Source organism: Dermochelys coriacea, chromosome 4, assembly GCF_009764565.3.
Source record: "Dermochelys coriacea isolate rDerCor1 chromosome 4, rDerCor1.pri.v4, whole genome shotgun sequence".
NCBI classification, from domain to species: Eukaryota; Metazoa; Chordata; order Testudines; family Dermochelyidae; genus Dermochelys; species Dermochelys coriacea.
Genome location: NC_050071.1, coordinates 138,251,919 through 138,274,255, shown reverse-complemented (window position 1 = coordinate 138,274,255; position 22,337 = coordinate 138,251,919). Strand labels below are relative to the sequence as shown.

Genomic DNA, 22,337 nt, shown 5'->3' with positions numbered 1-22,337 from the left:
GCCTCAGTGACTGGCCAAAGTGACACAGGACGTTTGTGGACGAGGAGGGTATTGAACTCAGAGCTCTTCAGTTGTGGGGGAGGGCCCCAACCACTGGCCCTGCCTTCCTCAGTGTCATGGGGATGACGGGAGAGGGGTGTGTGGTCTGTCATGCTTTGGCTCACCTTGCCTTGCCCAGACAGTCTCACCGGAGGGGGTTGGGAGGTGTTTTGCCAATATCAGATTATCTTGCCACAGCCGCCCTGACAGGGGCCCAGAGGGCAGGTCTCTTCCCGCGGGGCAGGGGATGGCTTCCATATGAGATGCCAATTCCAAGCCCCACTTCTCCAGTGAGCCTTTTCACCTGTCTAGAGCCTCCATCTTTGGGCTAAGGCTAGGGCTGTCCAAGGGTCCAGGGATGCTGCGGTGCGATGGCGCGGGGGTCATCACCTGCGGGGGTGGGGGAGGCCAAGGGAAAGCTCAGCGCTAGTGCAGTGCTTGCAGATGGCTGCCCATGGGGTGGGCAGTATGCCCTGGCTGGATGGGCGGATAAGTGTCAGTGTGTGTGTGTGGCGGGGGGAGGGAATGCTGTGTGGTCCCATCTCTGGGTGTCGCTTTATCAAACCGTTCCGGGGGTTATTGGGACGCTGGCATAGGTGGGGCCAGGAGAAGGTGTGTCTCTGACTGTGCCCAGATGTCCTTCATCACCCAGCAAGGTATCTAACACCTCCTGCCAGCCCCCTTGATCATGGATAAAGCAGGGGGGATGAATGTGTGAGAAAAGTATGAGCTAGCGGCTAAGCCAGCCAAGCGTGAGTGGCTGCTGGCTTTGGTGATGAGTGACGGCGACTGACTTCAGAGGGGCCACGCCATCAGCGGCTGGCTCACACCCTGCAAGCAGCAAGAGGGGAGGGGTTGAACAGGGCTTGGAGAGAGGCTGCAATGTGGAGGCAAATGTGGGGGGCGAGAACTAATGTAAGTCAACAGAAGTGTTTCTTTCCTAGGCAGAGCTGAACCTCGGCTCTGGGGCTAGGGCCCCTCTATTACAGCAGGAGCCAGAGGGCACTGCCGCGCTCAGGGCCCCATTGCAGTGAGTAATGTAAAGCTACAGCGTGACAGCCAGCTTGTGCCCCAAAGACCTTCCCGCCTAAGTGTGGGTTGCTCTCATCGGACAGCTGGGAACGGAGGCACAGAGCTGCGAAATGAACCAAGAGCCTCCCCATTTCCGAGCCAACACTTTAACCACCCACCCACGCTGGTCTCTGGAAGAGTCACACTATTCCCCAGCTTCAACTGGCCTCTTTATCATATCGGCCTTAAAAAGCCCCACGATCCCTTCATAAGAGTCTGCAGAGGAGGCCCTGGCCCTACTCAGCTTTTATGCTGCCCTCTGAGTCCCAGGGCTAGACAGTGCCTTCACCACACAAAGTCCACACCGCCGGCTCTGGCTCGTAACCAAGCGGGACCCAGGATTGGCCATGCCGCACTCTCCAAACCAGTCCCCTAGGAAGGAACCAGCGCATCAGCTGCTCATGGGCTGCTCTGTAAAAAGAGCAGGAATCTGTTTTACACACACATACGTATGCCAGAGCAGCCCACAGCTGACATGTGGAGAAAGGGCTTCTGTTGTTGTCTCTGCTGGTCACAGCCTGGGTCGGACCCAAGTGCAAGCCAGGAGTTCCCCTCCCTCAGAGGCCAGGCCTCTTCTGACCTCAACTCAGAGCACCGAGATAGCTAGGTCTCCCATTGCATCTATCACCGTGGTAGCTGCATCCTCACACACAGGAAAGCGAGGAATGTAACGACATCATTCAAGCTGCTCCATGCTCGTCTTCTCTGCAATGTGCTTGGATGAGCTGGATCGGTCCCCATCCCTCAGTCTCTCCACACGCTGTATGACTAGAATATTGCTGGGACCGTTGGCTAGAATTCCACACACCCAGTGAAAGTCAGATGTGTCTTTGTGCTTCTGTCCCTGGGTGGCTAGTGATTTATTTCTGAATCTCCTGGGGTTTGAAGCTGGAGGTTAAGAAGATATTTATAACTAGCACCCCCTATTATTAAGATTGCCCAACACTTCCCATAGTAAGACCCTGTTTTCAGTTGCTTATAACTTTGCCAAACTTTTACTGTTTGGGCTGAAATTTTCCATGCACCATGTCTGCCAGGCTTCCCACTTCAGGCATCTGAATTGAAAGCAAGGGGACTGTCTGTCCTGTGCCCATGATGCTCTCTCTGCTGGGCCCAGGCAGTGTGGAGGAGGAAGCTGCCTGACTCAAATGCAGAGGGAACAGGAGCCAAACCTGCATGGGGAGAGAGCAGACTCATGAGCACCACAGTGGGAGAATGGGATTGGAGGTTGACAGGACATGGGGAGACTGGGAGCTGAGGGAGGGAGGAAAAGTAGGACAGATGGTTGGGAAAGGAGACTGGGAGCAGTCCAGGAAGCCAGTGGTAGGAAGAGACATGACTGGGGCAGATAAAGGTTGGAGGAGATGGGAACTTTAATTTTGGCATTTCCTAACTTTGGAGTGCTTGACTTTGCAACATTAATGTCCTCAAAATTGTGTGTAATTATATAGTTCTACACACAAAGAGCAAGCAAGCAATAACGCAAACCACAGCAAAATGTACACATGATGAGAGGGATGACTAGACATGGAATTGTAATAAGGAGGCTGGATCATACCTGAGGTCTCTCTAATTCAGTATCCTCTTTCCCACAGTGGCCAATAGCAGAACAAAACATTATTTGGGGCTGGGAAGTTACTCAGCCTTTAGAGATAGAGGGGAGACTGACGACATGTACCAAAAACCACCCGCGACAATGTTTTTGCCCCATCAGGAATTGGGAGCTTAACCCAGAATTCCAATGGGCAGCAGGGAGTATGGGATAGCTACTTACAGTGCACCACTCCGTAAATCGATGCTAGCCACGGTATTGAGGATGCACTCCACCAACCTACTGTGCTTAGGTTTCAGAGTAGCAGCCGTGTTAGTCTGTATTCGCAAAAAGAAAAGGAGTACTTGTGGCGCCTTAGAGACTAACAAATTTATTTGAGCATAAGCTTTCGTGAGCTACAGCTCACTTCATCGGATGCATTTGGTGGAAAATACAGTGGAGAGATCTCCCCACTGTATTTTTCACCAAATGCATTCGATGAAGTGAGCTGTAGCTCACGAAAGCTTATGCTCAAATAAATTTGTTAGTCTCTAAGGTGCCACAAGTACTCCTTTTCTTTCTATTGTGCTTAGTGGGTGCATACACAATCGACTGTATCAAATCGCTTTCTAAAGATCGACTTCTATAAAATCGACCTAATTTCATAGTGTAGACATACCCTAAAGTGCCTTATTCATATAAGTGAATAGGCATTTATCCTAACTAATGATTTTGGGATTTACCCCAGAGAGGTAATTGCTGTGGCTTCTCCCTCCTCATCTTGCTACAACTAAACCACCAGGCAGAAATAAAAGGCACAAGTCTTGTTGCAATGTGTTAAATGTTCCCCACACAGCAGAAAAGCATCAGGAGAACAGTCTGGTCTGGTAGTTAAGTGCACTGGAATGAAACTCAGGTGAGCTGGGTCCTATTTCTGGCTCTGTTGTGTTGGACAAGTTTGTGTGTCTGTTTCTTTCTGTCTTGTTTATTTCAGTTGTAAACTCTTGGGTGCAGGGCCTGTCTCTCACTATGTTTGTAAAGCACCTAGCACAATGGAGCCCCAGGCTAGCAATCATTAATATAAGCGAGCGCGAGCTAGCATTGTTAGATAAAAGGGACAGCTTCATGCCAGGGTTAACGGCATGTGGCTCAAGTTTAACCTCAATTGTGGATGCCTTTGATAGTCACCTAACTGTTTATACAGCACCAGTGGTGTGGCAGGGGCTTCAGAGGCAGGTGTGAAAGCAGTGGGCCTGATTCTCCACTGCCTTGCACCTTGCTCCATCCTTTACACCTGTGCAATGGGAGGGCAACGTGTTGGCATTGAGCCCTCGCTGGGCACAGGTGTGAATGGCTGTGCAGGGTGAAGCTGGTGAATAAAACCCAGAGAGCCTGATTCTGAGCTTGCCTGTGTGGAACTCAGAAGCAGCCCCACCCTGGCGAACCAGGGTCAGTGAGACCGGAAGCACTCACAATGTGAAGACCCAATCTGGGTTACGTGGGCAAGGCTTACTCACCTGAAGAAGGGGCAGCAGGACTAAGCCTTCAATAAGCAGAACCCATAAACTATGCCAACAAACGCATCCCAAAATACATTTTATATCTGGAGCCTCAACTGCCCTCTGCTTCTGCTGTCTGCCTCCAGGTTTCTAGATGGGGCAAGCGCAGTATTGCTGCAAGTGGTGCACCCCAAAGAGGAAAAGGCCTTTTACCCTTAGGCGTCAATAAGCTGTGTGAGTGGGATGCTCAGCTGGTGTAAGTCGACACAGCGCCAACGATTTCAGTTACACTGGTTGTAGATTTGGCGCAACGTGCTGCACTGGAGGAAATGGCTGGGTCCGGTTCTCCTTGTGTTCCCAGGATGATCCATTGGCATCAGTGGAGACACTCTGGAATAGCACAGGAATGAGTGAGATCAGAATCAGACCCAGACACCCAAGCCCCCCCTCCACCCCGCTACCCCTCCGCCCCCCCCAACCTGTTCACAGGTTTCCTGCTAGGATTTCGCATTGGGTTGGAAGGAAGAATTATTCATCAGCACCCAGCTAAGGCTCAGAGGAGCTGTTGAGCCCAGTCTGGCTGTTTGTGCTTCTGCACTGAATCACCTCAATTACAGGATTTATTTTGAGTCTAGTTTGGGAAAGAGGTTTAAAAAAAAAAGCCCCCTCCCCCTGGCAGCGGTGACAAAGGCCAAGAAAGGCGTTACGTCGGCACCAGGAGGGGTATAAATAGGCAGCTGGTCCAGAAAGGAGCCAGATGCAAACAGGAGGCTGGAAAGCAAACAAAGCTTCTCTCTGTGCGTGTGAGAGCCTGGCACCCCCCTTCAAGATGCCCGAAACCTTGCTTCCAGTCCACTTCCTCTGTCTTCTCGCCTTGTCTTCAGCCTGCTACATCCAGAACTGCCCTCGAGGAGGAAAGAGAGCCTTGCCTGACACAGAGATCAGACAGGTACGAGAGGGGCTGCTTGCGGTGTGCGTGGGGTGGGGTGGGGGGCTAATTCTTCACAGTGTGGTGAACTGTGTTCCCATTCAATGTGTGCGTGCACGTGTGTGTGTGTGTGTGTGTGAGTGTACTTCAATGCTCTGGGCACAAGGGACTGATTCCAGTCCTGGGTGTGTTAGGCAAACTCCTATGTGGAGACTCTATTCGAATTCTGGATGTGAGAGAGACGGGGCAAACACCTCGCTGGCTGGCAGCTAGATTCAGCTCATTGGCCTAAAGCTCAGATTGGCATTTTCTAAAGCTCCTAGTTCTTGCTCCAACTTGCTTCCTTTACAGAAATGAAGTTACATTGCTTTGAGTGAAGGGGCTTTGTACTGACACTTCTTAGAGACAAAGGGGGGGGATCTCTATTTAGATTTAGGAAAGGTGCCTCTAAGTCCCGCAACCCTTGGCCCCTTCTTGGAAGCTGCAGAGAGAAAAGCTAGGAAGAAAAATAGGGAGCCAGTCCTTAAATCGACTGAAATTCTTTGGACTGGGAAACTGGGGGGGATGGGAGGGAAGTGGTAAAATGATGGGTACTTCACTAGAACAGGGGCTGTGCCTCCTAAAGAGGAACAGCTGACATTCGTGATTTCCTTCTGCCACCTAACATCCTTTTAATGCAAGCTTGTTCCACAAACTTTAATAGTTCTTTTGGCTTGTGATTAAAGAACAGAATGTTTGCTTTGTTGCTAGTTGTAACAGCCTCACTAATGCACTAGCAGAGAGAGGACATCTGAAGCCCATCTGAAGAGCCAAATCCTCAGCTGGTGTAAATCATCTTCAATAGAGCATGACAACACCAGCTAAGGTGACAACACCAGCTGACCCCCTAGAACCCAGTACTTGTATTTCTTGTAGAAAGCAAACAGATGAAATTTTTTTTAAGTTACAGACCTTCCAATGTACTTAGGGTGAAATCCTGGCCCCACCCTGGTCAATGCGCATTTTGCCATTGACTTCAATGCAGTATGGATGTCACCCTCAATGCAAATGTGAAGTACCAATAATGTATTTAGAGTAATTTCAGAAAGAAAAGCTATATCATAAAAGTAATAGCACCAGTGCATTTGAAACACACATTGATTTACATGAGGCACTACTGTGTTACTTACTTAAACCATTTCAGTCATAGCAAAGTGTTTTACACCATTTCATTTTGGTTCTACCACATTTTGAGCAGATCTGAACACAACACTTACCTGAGAAATTATATATCAATTTATAGACATGCAGGTTATAACAAGAGGATTTAAAATAACCAAAGTTAATGGGATTGTCTCTTCCTATTGTGGCTGACTTGATTTTTAGACAACGTCTCTGATGTTATGGTAGCTTGTCCACCTATGGAAAGTTGGTCCCAAAAGTTTTTGGGCCATTAAAAAAACCTAACAAATTAAGCACCATGGACAGAGCCACTGTGCTAACCAATTAGCGCCTCTGATCAGTTTTTTAAATCAGTTCCTTCTGATCAAAATTTCAGTGTCCCCAGTCACTAAATAGAAAATGTCATGTTTGAATGCAAACATCTCTAGACCACAATTTAATTTTCCATTTCAATAGGATTCACTGTGGCTGGCTTTAGACTGATGTGTCTTCTAAGTGTAATTACTAAGGTTAAGATTTTGTCACTGTTATTTTTAGTAAAACTCATGGAAGAACATGGGCAATACACAAACATTCATGGAAGCCTGCAATCTATCTATGACTTTTACTAAAAATAGGGGGGGGAGTGGACCAGGGATGGAAGAGACTACCAGCGCCAGCCCCCGCTGCCGACAGCGGTGGCTGACAGCTGCAGGCCCCTTGCCACCCCAAGGCCCGGGGCTGAAGCAGAAAATGTCATGGAGATCATTGAAAGTCACCAAATCTGTGACCTCTGTGACAAAATCTTATCCTTAGTAATTACTTTCCACTGTGGTTTGTGTGTAGCCATGATCCCACTGCTGGTGGGCAGTTATTAAATGAGGGGACCTTTGACACAGAGATACACAGCATGTGCCTGTATTGCCCCCTGTCACTCAGTAGCCTTTTCCTTTCCTTTCCTGAAGAGCACGTGCAAAATATAGCCCCTTCATATAACGGTCCACAGTAAGCTTCCTACGCTAACTGTGAGCTGGAGCTAAATGGATTATAGAGCACAGCAGTTAGTAATAATGCCTGGCTCTTATGTATCACTCATCCACAGGAGATCTCAAAGTGCTTTACAAAGGAGGTCACTGTCATTATCCGCATTTTACAGATGGGGAAACTGAGGCACAGAAAGGTGACATGACCCACTCAAGGTTATCTACCAGGCCAGTGGCAGAGCCAGGAACTGAATCCAGGACTCCCAGTCTAGTGCTCTAGGCAACCAATGACCTCTCCCAGACCACACAGGCTTGTTCTCTCCTGGCTAAATCAGACGGGTAGTGATCAATGGCTCCATGTCTAGTTGGCAGGCGGTATCAAGTGGAGTGCCCCAAGGGTCGGTTCTTGGGCCAGTTTTGTTCAATATCTTCATAAATGATCTGGAGGATGGTGTGGATTGCACCTTCAGCAAGTTTGCAGATGACACTAAACTGGGAGGAGAGGTAGATACGCTGAAGGGTAGGGATAGGATACAGAGGGCCCTAGACAAATTAGAGGATTGGGCCAAAAGAAATCTGATGAGGTTCAACAAGGACAAGTGCAGAGACCTGCACCTAGGATGGAAGAATCCCATGCACCGCTATAGACTAGGGACCGAATGGCTAGGCAGCAGTTCTGCAGAAAAGGACCTAGGGGTTACAGTGGATGAGAAGCTGGATATGAGTCAACAGCGTGCTGTTGTTGCCAAGAAGGCCAATGGCATTTTGGGCTGTATAAGTAGACGCATTGCCAGCAGATCGAGGGACGTGATCATTCCCCTCTATTCGACATTGGTGAGGCCTCATCTGGAGTACTGTGTCCAGTTTTGAGCCCCACACTACAAGAAGGATGTGGAAAAATTGGGAAGTGTCCAGCGGAGGGCAACAAAAATGATCAGGGGACTGGAACACATGACTTATGAGAAGAGGCTGAGGGAACTGGGATTGTTTAGTCTGCGGAAGAGAAGAATGAGGGGGGATTTGATAGCTGCTTTCAACTACCTGAAAGGGGGTTCCAAAGAGGATGGATCTAGACTGTTCTCAGTGATAGCAGATGACAGAACAAGGAGTAATGGTCTCAAGTTGCAGTGGGGGAGGTTTAGGTTGGATATTAGGAAAAACTTTTTCACTAGGAGGGTGGTGAAACACTGGAATGTGTCACCTAGGGAGGTGGTGAAATCTCCTTCCTTAGAAGTTTTTAAGGTCAGGCTTGATAAAGCCCTGGCTGGGATGATTTAGCTGGGGTTGGTCCTGCTTTGAGCAGGGGGTTGGACTAGATGACCTCCTGAGGTCCCTTCCAACCCTGAGATTCTATGATGGAGAGCTACCCCTTCCCTTAGGAAACAATTGCAGAGCCAAAGCGAGCTTTCTGTTAGGCTGTTTTATTTGCTATTCATCTTAAGTCCTCTCTTCTCTCATATGGCTAATAAGAACATCCAGTATTAAAATACTTAATGATGTACATTGTGGAAGGGATACTAACCCCCATACTGCAGGGGTTAAGCCAATCTCTAGGAAAGACCTAGAAGGAGCCCTAATGCAGGGGGCAGTTTATCCCACATCTGCCTAGTATGGGGCTGTTGCACGTTCTTCTGAAACATCTGGTACTGGTCATAGTCAGAGACTGGATATTGGGCTGGATGGACCATGGGTCTGATCCAATCTGGCAGTTCCTATGTTCTTTCTTAATGTAACCCCATCACGTCTAGCTATTTCCCTTTGAACTATTCTAAGTAATTCCTCTCACCCACTTGAATGTAATGACCCCCATCCCTCCCAAGAGGTCATCAGCCAGGTTGCATCCCAGACCTTCAGCACTACAACACTGATCTCTAGCACTTGAGCTAAAGGGATAACTCTGTTACTGTTAATAGCAGTAGGTTGTTATCCTCCAGTGGGTGGACACACACACACACAAAATGCACTGTGCTAGCATTGATGACACTGACCTCTTTCAATGTTTGTAAAATCATGCTTACCCTCCCACCCTTAATCATTGCTTAGCCAGCCTACCCCTATTTAACCCTTTCCCTCTTTCTTTGCAAGACTGTCCCTCCAGCCCCCCGATCAATTTTGCTGCTCTTCTTTGAACTGCTTCTAATTAATTAATATATTTCTGTTAATGAGGTGCCCAGAACTGAATGCTCTATTCCATTGGTGATCTCAGCAGAGCTGTACTGAAAGGAGCACTTGTACCTCTTTACCCCATAATGCAATAAACCAACATATTGAAAATTCTAGTGGAGAGGAAATTCCATTGACTAGAAAGTTCTAAACATGGGAGTGGAATTGATGTCGCCCTGAAAGCAACATCATTCCACAGCTTGGCTCTAATTCCTTTAAGGCTTGAAGGCATCTTTGCAAGAGAGCCACCCCCATCTATGAATGATATTGGCTTTCATATAATATGGTGGAAGGCAAATTGTAGGAGACCTTTAAAACAAGACTGAACAAAAGGAGGCACAATCTGGCATTGCCAACAAGGGAAAGAGCAGACAATCCAGTAGGCCATTTCTGTCTCCTGGTTTTTGGACAAAAACGATGACTGCTAATGCCAAGCGCTTATAGAATCATAGAATATCAGGGTTGGAAGGGACCTTAGGAGGTCATCTAGTCCAACCCCCTGCTCGAAGCAGGACCAATCCCCAACTGGGATTTAAAGCACTGGGAGCCACAGAATATTTAAACCCCTGCACTTACTTCCAGGGTTTGAGAGAGTGAATGAGCTCATCCTTCTGCTCAAAAAAATAAGTTAACTTATAGCATCATCTTCCATGGAAAGATCTGATCCCAGCTGCTATTCTATCAACTGAAAATGATTGTCCCCTACATTGGTAACCTTACAGGGATGCGTCCTCCATTGAGAAAGCTGCATATTGCTTCAGGGGAGGGCGAATATTATACTTAAAGTATTTGTCAGTTTGATAAATACCTGATGAGGTAGGTATATATGGCTCAGTTCACCCACTACTGAAATGCAGCCACCTAGTAAATGGAATAGCTACCCAGATACTGCAGTGATGGGCATGGGATGCAAACATGAAGGGGTGGAGGGAGTTTGTTAACAGCACAGCACCTAAAGCAGAATATCAGTTCCAATTGAAGCTGCAGTGGGCGCTCAGGGAGGCAGGATGTAATTACCTGGGTGCAGTTCTTCTGGACACACCCACTCTTATGGGCTCTTTCATGGCATAGAGGCCTTGTCTGCAACAGGTGGAGAGGGATAGGGAAAATGTGTGACCATGCAGCTGGTTTTAGGGTTGATCTCAGAGACCCAGTCCTGCCCCTTAGATCAGGTTAAACACCTGCTGAAGGATTTAGCCCAAAAAATCAGCTAAGAATTATCCGCCATTCAACACAATGGGAATTTTGCCATTTATTTCAATGGAGAGCAGGACCTGGCTCATAACTTTCAGACCTGGCTCACTGGTATAACAGCTTCCCATTCATGCACCTGATTCTCCTGGCTGGTTACTCCATGGACTCACCTCTGATTCCCAGCAGAGAGATCAGGCCCCATGCTTATACCATACATGAGGGGTTTAGCTGTTCCCTGAGAATGAGCCTCCCCCCTTCCCCGTGCAGCCCCTGGCAGGCTGATCTGTCTCTTGTCTTCCCAGTGCATACCCTGTGGCCCCGGGAACAGAGGGAACTGCTTTGGCCCCAACATCTGCTGCGGAGAGGAGCTCGGCTGCTACGTGGGCACTTCCGAAACCCTGCGCTGCGTGGAAGAAAACTACCTGCCTTCCCCTTGCGAGGCCGGCGGGAAAGCCTGCAGCTCAGGAGGGAGATGTGCCGCTCCCGGTGTTTGCTGCAATGATGGTAATAGAGGCGAACCCCCTACCGAGAACAAATACAATGGAGAGAGGAGGCACCTCAAATAGTAACAGCCTTTGCTTAGTGGATCATTTCCTCTCCTGGGTACTCCTCTTACTGGCCCCGTTTCTGTGTAGCTGAGCCCCTCACAATCTTTAATGTACTTTTCCTCATGACACCCTACTCTATGATGTGAGGAAGTGCTGTTAGCCCCGCTGTAGAGATGGGGAATTGGCCACCATCAGCAGCAGGATAATGAATGAGATGGTATGATCCAGAATGTCAGCTGCTTGACTCTTGGATTGGACCAGTTCTGGAAATACAAGTAACAATAATGGACCAAACCTGCCTGACATCTTTAATTTTTGCTCAGTCATGAATCAGGACAAACTCCTATTGACTTCCCGGGGTGTGGGGGGCGGAGGGGTTGCTGAGTAACTGACCTCAATGGGCATTTTGCATGAATAAGGATTTGACTCAACCACAAAAGCCTATGGCTTATATGACATTTTATATCTTCAAAGCTCTTTACGAGCATTAACTAAAGAGCTCACCAGACTCAAAGGTAGGGTTGTAAAAGTATTACTATAATCCCAATCTCCCAGATGGGGAAACTGGTTTGCCCAAGTCTACATAGCATGTCAATATCAGAGCTAAGATTACAACTCAGGAATTCCCAGTTCCCCACTCCCAACATCCATTTGTAATGTATTTGCTGGCAATATGTTATTCATCCACGATGTCTCTGTTTGCTGTAGTTAGTTCCAGAAAGGTTGTGGTCCCTGGTAAACAAGGGAGACAAAGCTGGAACATAAGCTCTGTGGAAGTCTTCTTGTGGCTGTAGGTGTAGCTTTTCTGTTTAATAAGTCCCTTCTGTTTAAGAAAGTGCATGGAATCACAGCCTATGACACTATTCCCTGGAACTCACTGCTTCATGTAACATCAGTGATAACACTGGTTTCTTTTCTTGTGTCAAAGAGAGCTGCACCATGGATACCATTTGCCTGGATGATGATAATGACAGAAGTCGAGAGCCCTCAGAGAAGAACCTGACTGTGCTGGATGGCTCAGCGAGTGACCTCCTGCTCAAGCTGATGCATCTGGCGAACAGGCAGCAACAGGGGAAGCACCAGTTCTACTGAGGGAAAGAAGCAAGATCAGAGATGAGTCTAACAGCGAGTATGTTGCTTACATGCCGCAGCACCTCAGAAAACCCTTACAAGATGTAAAGGAACAGCCCTTTGAGAGCATTGTAAATATGTGGCCAATAAAGTCTTTTATTGCACTGTGCTATTCAACTTTGTCCTGTGTCATTTGCACTGAAGTCTTCAGCACCAGGGGCTAGATTTGCAAGAGCTCAGGACTTGGAGTGCAGAGCTCATTTGAAGATCTGCCCATCAATGTCACAGCGGGAGCTGAGCTCTTTAGAGAAGCTGGGGGGAGCTGAGCACTCGGAAATCTGGCCCTTTATGGCTCAGCAGCTCCTCATTCAGTGGAAGGGAGAAGGAGCACCACATGTGACATCACTATTCAGATCTTCCAAACGCCTTTGCCAAGTTCCCCCAGCTAAGAGAGGTAGCAGACAGGTCAGATGTACACTGCAGGCAGAAACAAGACCTCATGGGGTACAATCCTTCAGCAACACAGCTCCCTCTAGCCCCTTTCCTGGAGCACTGACTTAGAGGATCACTCCTGGCAGCACATGAGTTTCCCAGAAGACTCCCATAGAAGTTCTGTCTGGGGACAATTCTGGACAGCTTGGGATGTCTGATGGAAGCACCTCCGCAAGGCAGGCTTGCTCCACAGAGTGGTGTGGGTGAAGTTTTCAAAGGTTCCTGAGCACCTGTGGGTATGTCTACATGACAAGCAGAAACCCATGGCAGCGGGTCTCGGAGCCCAGGTCAACAGGCTCGGCTCACAGGGGCTTGCACTGCAGCACTAAAAATAGCTCTGCAGATGTTCATACTCGGGCTCTGAACCTCACCCCTCTCTGCAGGTTTCAGAGATGGAGCTCCAGCCTGAGCCAAACATCGACATGGCTGTTATTAGCACCATAGCACAAGTACTAATCTGTAGGTCCGGGCTCCAAGACTCACTGGTGCTGGTTTCTGCTTGCTGTATAGACATAACCTTCGGTGACAGTAAGTCCCACTGACTTTCAGTGAGACTTGGCCTCCAAAGTGCCTTTTGAAACTGAGATTTAGGTACTTAACTCACTTAAAAGCTTTTTAAAATGTTATCCACTGTACGTTGGACACTAAGACATTTTAACCCCAGTTGGCACCAAAGACTGTCTTTGTAAACTACCCCATAAGATTCCTACCCTGCTCCCTTTTTTGATTCTACGTATATAATCCCTCATCACTGGAGTAGCTGACCACCAGGGTCACTGTCATTCGCAGGCTTTATCCTGCAAGGTGTGGAAGCATCATCTCCATTGGATGGCAGCACTGTGTAAATTGAGGGACGTGCCCAAGGATCATTTGCAGCAGAGCCAGGAATTGAACGCAGGTCTTGTGTGTCCCATGCTACTGCCCTGTCCATTAAACCAGCCTTTCTCCTGTAATTAGCTCTTGGGAAGATATTACTAATCAGTGGATAGGTTCAGCAGGCTCAAAGCCACAGGGCCAGCTCCCAAGACCTCAGACAAAATTCTCACATTGACTTAATCTCCTCCCGGCCCTGTGAGGGGCAAGCCAGGACGGGCCCTGATTCCACCAGTAACAACCAGCCCTTGTGGGAGGATGAACCCAATGCAAGAGGGTGAACTGTCCATTCTCTGCCTCTCCAGACAGTCTGCCACGGGACCCAGCTGAGTGCCAGGACTCGATCCGTGCCACCCCCACCCCTCGCATGTGAGCTCCATAAGGACAGCATCATCCTCCCGATGCTGAAACCTGACTCTGGAGCGTTCTCTTGCTGCAACATACAGCCTAAGGGCCAAACTCTGCTCCAGGCTACACCTGTGTAAATCGGGAATAATCCCACTGAAATCACTTTGGATTTATACCCCTGCAACTTCACACAACCCCTATGAAGAGGTAATTGCTTTGCCAGGTCCAATTCTGCCCATATTTGTATCCAAACAACCCCATTGGCTGGGCAGAGTTTGCCCCAGGGGCTGTAAAATCAATCCTGGTATAAGCAAATCCAGCGTCTATTGGGCCAGGTACTCCACTGGTGTCAATCAGCCTAGCACTGCAGTGGAGCTAGGTTGATTTACACCAGCTGAGGATCTGGTCCAAATGACTTCAGCACAACTTGAACCAAGGTTCACCAGCCCTGCTAACTGGGTATCAAACAGCTTTCCTGAGTGATTTAAATTAATTGCACCAGCCAGCCTGTTGCTGATGCTCTTCTATTGCCTAGAGCAGGGTTTCTCCACCTGTGGGTCGGGAGCCAAAATTGGGTCACCAGAATGTTTCAAAGGGTCACGTGACAGTTCCTGTGGCTCCTGCCCCACGAGCACAGGCACTGCAGCCTGTGGGGTGCCACTCAGGTTTGGCCCAGCCGTCATGACAACGGGCGTGTGGATAGGCCAAATCTGAGTGAGTGGCACTGCAACCCCACAAGCCAGGTCATAACTCCACTCACACACCTTTGGTGCAGTCAGGGGTGCAGGGCCAAACCTGAGCAGCACTGCAGCCCCAGAGGTTGTGATGCCCAGAGCAGAGAGCCAAGCCCAGCCAGCCCCACAGCACAGGGCTACAGGAGCCACCATTGCAGGGTGAGTGCTGAGCAGAACCCAACCCCCTGCCAGGGGGCAGGATCCAACCAAACCCACTCCAGAGCCCCAGACTATTTACTGGGTGGCAACAGGTCATCAACACTTACCAATGGGTCCTGAGCCCAAAAAGGTGAGAAGGGCTGGCCTAGAGGACATCCTCCAGGAAGAGCAATGGGGTGGTTTGCACAGGGCAGTGCGCCAATGTGGGTGGCTGATTTAACGCTCTGGGTTTCTTGCTGTCCAGTTGGCACTAAGGAGAGCAGCATCTCGTTTACTGTATTTACAGAGTCCTCTGCGCTGAGGGGCTCACACTCTGCGGTGACGGTACCTAGAACGGATGGACAGATCCTGTAGGTACATGGGTCGAATGAATGAATTTGGGGCTTTTTAAGTCGAAAATTCAACTGGGTGAAACGATTACGAAGACTTTAATTTACATTACAAGCCCCTGCGAAGTCTGGCTGTGATGCACTGCACCATCCCATACACCATGGAAGCCATGACAGGCAGCACCCTTAGAGCTGATGGTCACCTGTCGTGTGTGGTAATAAGCACGAGCATAAAGACGCAGACGCTCGACTTGCTGGCAGACACGCCCCTGGATAGGAGCGCCCCTGGTTTTCATACAGGGTAAAACCCTTCTGTCATTCAGGCTTGCGGAGCCAGGCAGCCACAAAGCCAGACCAAGCCCTGGGGTTTGTGCCCGGGGCTCAGACATTGAATTCTGGGGCAGCTATGGCTCCTCCCCACAGTCAAGCCTTGTTCAGCTAGCAAAGCTAAGGGCCCGGCTCTGATGCTGCTCTGTGCAGGGGCTCCCTTGGGAGTTCAATGGGAGTCTGAGCATGGGGGTGGGGGTGCTCTGTCAGATCCTTGTTGGCTGCAGCCATCCTGGAGCTCAGAGCAGAGCTTGGCTGGTCCATGTGTAGCACTGGAAGCACGTGTCACCTGGTTTCCAGTTTCGTGACAAACCCAGATCTCAGGACAGAGGGGCTGAGCCCTTGTGACCGTGAGAGCTCAGGCTGGGGAGGCACTTCCTGAGGGAAGCAATGGAAGCCCCATCAGTCAGGACATTGGAAACAAGGCACCAGGAGGAGAAGAGCCCTGCCTTGGCAGGGGAGGGACTGACTCTTCCAGCAGACCCCATCCAGCTCCCGTGAGGCTGGGAACACCATTTCCCGGGAGCTCAGGGCTATTTTGGGGCTTGGGGTGAAAAACATGAAACACTGCAGTTTTACACATTTTTCTTTCGAGTCTCCTAAGGCACTGGAACCAGCTGCCCAAAGTTCAGGGTTGTGACCCTGCCAAAGAACAGATTCCTATGAGCCCTGTGCAATGAACCCCCTGCAGCACCCAGATTGCCCTTGTGCAGCTAGCAGCTTCTCCCCCTCTTCACCAGCGAACTCTCACAGGCAAGCTAGCGAGTCGCGCTGTGTAGATGGGGAAACTGAGGCAAAGCGGTTAAGAGCCATAATGAGTTTTGACTTGCCAGGAGTGCACATAGAGTGTCACACCCTATTGCACCTACTGTGATGGCTAGTAACAACCACAGACCCTGCTCCCTCCTAGTCCCCTACGGTCAGGGCAGTGGCACACAGGGGGCAGCTTGTCCAAAAGTAGCTCAGTTTCGGCACAGTCCTCACGCACACCTGGGAGCTCCTGGGGAGCCCGTGCTCTGCTGAGCTGTCCCTGGAGTGCATCACCCTAGGCAGATTTCACCCTCTCATCTTTAATGACTTGCAGAGGGAGTCAGCATCAGACTCAGGAGCCTAGTTCAGGAGTTCCTGGCTCCCGGACACATGCTCAGACCGTGTCGCTCTGATGAGACCATAGCTCAGCTAAGTGACAATCAGACTGCCCAAAAGGGGAAAGCGGCTGGGAAACATGTTCCTGAATGCAGAGAGCATGGCATTGTGTAGGCTTCTTTAGTCTCATTCTGCTGCCTCTCTTACCAGGAATTTGCAATGAAAATCAGCTAAAGCACGCTGGCTCATTTGGTGCACCATTCTGTTTGAAACACCCAGGGTCAAAGCAAACCTGGGCTGGGAGAGGCAGGGCCAGAAAGTGAGATTTCAGATTGTGTCACCGCTATTACTGTGGGTGGCAATGTTCCCTCTAATTTTTGACAGGCCGTGGGTGCAAAAGATTTCTTCTGTGCAAATTGTTGTGCTTCTGTGGAAATTTTTGGGCGTGCCGTGTTTTGCCATGTGTGCAGGTTTAGGATCTGTGTGCATGCGCACACCTTAGAGGGAATAGTGGCGGGCAGAGAATATTAGGGCATGTCAGCCTGGCCAGAGCAGTCGGAGAGAAGGCACCAGCAAGGGATTGAATCGAGCCCATTTCTCTGACCTGCTAAGCAAATAAATGGTAGATCAAGAGGCTTGGGAGAGGAGGGAGGCTGGCAAAGCAGCCAGCAAGGGATTAATCTCCATTGCCTGGAGTTACAGTGAAGCGAACAGGTTCCTGAGGAAGGCATACGAAATAGCCCCCTTCACTGGGTAATAAGGGGGCTGGGTTCTGATCACTCAGTGCAGTCCAGCCAAGCACCCCATCTTTGCTTACAGCTCTTCTCTCATTCCCCTCCCTCTGACCCATCTAGCCCTCCCTCTCCAGCTCTTTACTATTCATGGCTTCTCCACCTCCAGCTCCTCCTCTCCCCTGTCCTCTCCCTCAGGTCCCTCCTGAGAACCCACCTGTTTATTTCAGGAGCGAACTCCACCCAGTGCTACACAGGAAGGCAGCCTAGAGGAGTACAATGGTCCCCTCTGGCCTGGGAATCCATGAAACCTCTTGCAGCGACCCCTCCTCCTCCATCTGCTAATGGCCTTTCCTCTCCTCGTCCCACAGCTTGCGTGTGCCCCTTCGGTCTTGATCGGGGATTGCCACAACACCCACCACCATAGCATCTCAGGCCCAAATCCTCAATTGTATTTAGGCACCTAACTCGCAGGGATTCCCATGGGAGTTTGGTGCCTAAATAGCCAGGCAATTCGTGTCTGCAGGGAGACATCTCTACTGGACTCCATGGAGTCTTCTCGGAAGCAGAGCTTGTGATGTACATCTATAGCACGTGTAACCCACACACCGCCTGGGTGTGGTGTTCTGTTCCATCAAGTGGCACCGAGATCACTTAGAGATTAATGAGTCTGCTCTATAGCCTTAACTAAGTGCCATATGGCTTTTAGCTCATGTGGTAGAGGCTCATGCACTGAGGTCCCAGGTTCGATCCCGCCCATCGACAACTGGGGTCTGTCGGTGTTACACGCTCACATTCACACAGAGCTTTGTTCTGTTAAGGACCCCGATAACCAACCCCACTTTGGTGGCAGTGGGATTCTGATCCACATCCTTCAGAGTGAAAGGCCTTGGCAGCTACAAACAGAACTGGAGGACACAAGGTTAGAGTTTGAAAGGTATCGAGGTGGCTGAAGATTGAAATCAATGGGAGATCCACACCTAGGTGCTTTTGAAAACTCCACCAGGTACCTGGCTGCAACTTTAGGTGCCTAAATACCTTTAAAACCCTGGCCCAAATTCCACAAACTGGTAGCAATTATAGACTCAAACCTCTCATGTGAACCAGCCACCAGAGGGAGACAATACCCCACACTGTCTGAAGATTACGTGTACAGCGCCTAGCGCAATGGCGTGGGGGCCGCTAGACACTACCACAATACATTAACACAAGGATCAGAATCTGACCCATCGACTCAATTGAGTTAGTCTGCTTTTATACCCATGAGAGGTCAGAATCAGGCTCGCTGATTTCAGTAGAGTTGATCTATCTATAGGTACACCAGTGTACCTGAGAGCAGAAGTTATCTCACTGGTTACTTTTCTTTAATGCCTTGCATATTTTTTGCAAACAAAGCAGAGAGATAGGTCTTTCATCTGAGCAAACCGCACCTGCATCACACAGCAAACCACGGAGGCTTCTGGACTAGAGCAACACAGCCCTTTCAAAACGTCAGGCACCCTACATTGAGATTCCAGTGCCTGGAAGTGCATAATGCCACATCATCTACTGATTGCCCTGTCACGTATAGCTCCCAAAGCTGGAGAGACAGAAAAGTCAGTTCAGTGGGTCTCAGGCTGTAAGCACCCTCACAACACAACAAATACATAATCTTACAATTAAAAGCTCTCAGTCCCACAGGGTGATTAGCCAAGTGTATATCTAGTAAAAAGAAAAGGAGTACTTGTGGCACCTTAGAGACTAACAAATTTATTTGAGCATAAGCTTTCGTGAGCTACAGCTCACTTCAAACCTGTATATCGAGTAAATCACACAAATAGGAGGCAGCAGAAAGTCTTGTTAGGGCCACCGAACCCCACAGCTGTGCAGAATCACTCTCTACTACATATTCATTCTCTCGTCCAGTCAGGTTCAACATGAGCCAGGTCATGGGGTTGCCATAATTAACCAGATTTCAAGGGTAGAGAATTTGTCCTGATAACTTACACTTCCCTTTGCTCAGTGTCATCCCAAGACTCTCACCCTCGCTGGCTTGCTGCTCCATGGAACAGAGTGAAGTTCTGGGGCTGTTCAACAAACTGGGTCTAGCTCCCGACATGTTTCAATGTTCTGTATGTTGGCATGACGTTCTGCTCAGGACAGCCAGAACCATAAGCCACAGAGTTACCCCGCTGCCTCAGCGGAGATTAGCCTGTGTGTCAGCTCCCTGCCACACCAGCCCGCCCGCTTCCCCAACAAACCCCTTGAAACTCTGCCAGTCTAAACCTTGCCTTGCAGGTAACAATCAGTGAATTGCAGTTCCCCAGAGACGCCTCCTTGCAGCATCTAGTCCCTCTCGCTGGATGCTCACAGAAATTACTAAATCCGCTGCCTCCAAAGAGACATGTGCATGTCAGCTGGTTAGGTTTGCTGAAGACTCTCACTTATTTCAATAGCATAGCAGTGAGCTGGTTTATAGTAAAACTAGGGAGTAGTTTATTAACAAAGAACAGAGATTTAAGGGATACGAAGCAAGTATAAAAGAGAGAGGTGTGGTTACAAATAATACAAAACACACTTGATAGCAACTAATTTTAGCAAGTTACCATCTTTGCTAAAGCAATTTTCTTCCAGTTACCAGCATCCCTAGCCCTCCAGACTAGGTGTCCAACTTTCACAGGCTGCCGTACCTTTATGTCCCCACAGTGATAGATCACTAAAAAGTCTTTTTCCTTCCCTTGTATTACCCAAAATCCATTTTCTCTGCCACAAGAGGCAGGAAGTCTTCCTGGGGTGCATATTCTATCTCCCAGCATGATTGTTGAACAGTCTTCTCCTCTATTTGTTTATTTGGATGGCTTTCTTTACCTTACATGTAAATGTACTTTCATTGTCCTCTGCCTGAAGTCTAGCTGGTCAGACAGATAATACACACCCCTTTGTGCACTGCCTCCCAAACACATTTTGAGAACATTTTTTCTAGCACACATCTGTAACTCTTTATACACAACCCATACATCCATCACATGACAGCAGGTACCTTACATGGCACTTTTGAGCTACATATTTTGACAATAGTGTGTTGGGGCAATGCGTATGTCAGAGTTGATGCAAGTTACAAAATGGGGAGGCTCTCTGCTAATTGGCACCGAGGGGCTCTTAGGGTCACAGCTGGGTTAAACGTTCTTGTTGTGTGTCTTGGCTGCTTTGCTTTTTCTATCGGGGTGTGATTCAGGACAAGTGCAGAGTCAATGCACCACCTGCACCCTCACACTGGCCCCTGTGCAGGAGGGGGATTCACCCCTGGCAGTTTGCAATATCCTCCTTGTTTCTTTATTCACCCAAAAACATCCTAAACATCAACATCCCCTTTTGTTCAGGATGAATGTGAAGAAGTGACTGAAATGAAAACTGCTGCCAAACCCAAAGTGCAGGCACATGGCTATTCCCAAAACAGAGGCAAATACAAGGCTGTCCAGAAATCTGAATAAGCTGTGTTGAGGGACTCTCTGGGTATTGTTTGAGCAGAGGGTGGTGTGTAAATGGAAGAGAAGCAGGAGACAGCGCGCGCACACACAGAGACAGACACAGTCTGGACAAGCTCAGTGGGTGACCCTGAGAGGAGCCAAGAGAAGGAGTCTGATGCTGGAAAAAGAGGCTTGGATCAGAAAGCAAAGGACCTATCTCCTGTTTGGTTCCTTCTGTGTTCAGGGAAACAGGACTTTGTGTTCACCCCTTGTAAATAAACAAGATTGCAGCGAAGAAAAGACCTGATTCTGTCATCAATTTCTCCTTTTAACTGGAACTACCCACAACCCCCCAAATTCAGCGAACCACTCAGGTCCAAAGGGGCAACAGGGTATTGAAAAAGAGAAGGCACACACTTACCCGTTTGACCAGGGGGGTGCTGGTTTGATGGTAGCCGGCCTGCAAGGCAGGCGACACAAAGACACAGCCTCAATCGGCTCTGACGGTCACCAAGCTTAGGAAGCAACCATTTATAGAGTCCCAAGAGGGAGGAGACACTCCAGGGAGGTGGAGCCAGAGGCGGAGCTTCCAGTGTCAAAGCTGGCCGCCTCCCTGCTGAATAATGCCGTGTCTGAGGAGTCACAGCCACTGTATATGTTGCTGCACCCGCAAATCGCACTGCTGCTTGTGAGGGTTCCTTCTTAGAGCTCTCTTTTGGGTCTCGGTCCTGCTCCCCGGGGAGCTGTATGGGGTCAGCCAGGCGGGTGAGGCCCATCTCTCCTAGCTAACTAGTGGACAAGAAAGTACAGAACCTGGTCTGAAGCCCCTTAGAGCAAATGAGAGTCACATAGGCTGGATCAGGCCTATAAACAGCAACTGTGTCTGTGTGTAATTAACAGGAAGCTTAGTAAGGAGAGAGAGGAAGCTCTTCCCCCTCGTAGTCATTTTCTTCTGCATTTTCTGTGACCAGCTGTTTTTGACTGTTTCTCAGAGACATGTATTAGCCTAGCAGCCTCACAAGCAGGTCTCCTGGAAACAATCCTGAACTACAGACTAATCAGAGATGAGATGACCTTCTGGGGTCCCTTCCAACCCTGATATTCTATGATTCTAAGAAATGGAAACCCTGGGGTTGACACCCCCAGACGTTGAGAAATAACAGATCTGGACCCACCAGCATCCTACAGAACCAAAAGCCTAGCTCTGAAGCCAGCATTCAGATCTGGATTGTGGATCTGTGCTATTGATCCACTGATGCCTTGTGTTACCTCCCACTGGTGGAGTCCTCTTTCCCCTTTCTACAGTGGGCTGAGAAAGGGCAGCCCTGTGTTATACCCCAGTGCTCAGCCCCTTTTCCATACAGGGGCTCTCAGTCATTCTAAATCACCTACAATAATACCTGGGGGAGAGTTTATAAAGGCAGTCCTTTCTCTCTAGTGCAGTGACATCTTTAAGTCTTTGAAACACTCTTTTTTCTCCTCTTTTATGATTTCAATGGGAGTTTAGCACTTAGGCACCTTTAAAAACCTCACTAGGGGTTTTGATACCTAAATATCTCCATAAAACTGGCCCTCGGACTCCAAATTTCTGGGTTCAATTCTGGCTCCAACATTGACTTTCTGTGGGCTTATAGGCAAGTCACTT

General features: G+C 49.0%; 2 protein-coding genes across 3 annotated transcripts; one reads left to right on the top strand and one right to left on the bottom strand.

Annotated features, from left to right (window-relative positions):
- Nucleotides 1-4,675: 4,675 nt before the first annotated feature.
- LOC119854681 (vasotocin-neurophysin VT-like) lies at nt 4,676-12,341 on the top strand. The gene is made up of 3 exons (XM_038399584.2): nt 4,676-5,089; nt 10,851-11,052; nt 12,025-12,341. Exons 1-3 carry the CDS (start codon nt 4,898-4,900, stop codon nt 12,186-12,188), a joined length of 558 nt encoding a protein of 185 aa, XP_038255512.2. The 5' UTR covers nt 4,676-4,897; the 3' UTR covers nt 12,189-12,341.
- On the bottom strand, nt 12,046-21,728 carry LOC119854682. Of its 2 annotated transcripts, none has more exons than XM_043512768.1 (3): nt 21,114-21,712; nt 14,881-15,101; nt 12,046-12,184 (listed from the first exon to the last, which is right to left on the bottom strand). In XM_043512768.1, exons 1-3 carry the CDS (start codon nt 21,466-21,468, stop codon nt 12,182-12,184), a joined length of 579 nt encoding a protein of 192 aa, XP_043368703.1. In that variant the 5' UTR covers nt 21,469-21,712; the 3' UTR covers nt 12,046-12,181. The 2 variants fall into 2 exon arrangements, with proteins under 2 accessions (XP_043368703.1, XP_043368702.1); XM_043512767.1 differs by lacking the exon at nt 12,046-12,184 and adding an exon at nt 12,338-12,644 and having other exon boundaries at nt 21,114-21,728.
- Between the last annotated feature and the right edge of the window lie 609 nt (nt 21,729-22,337).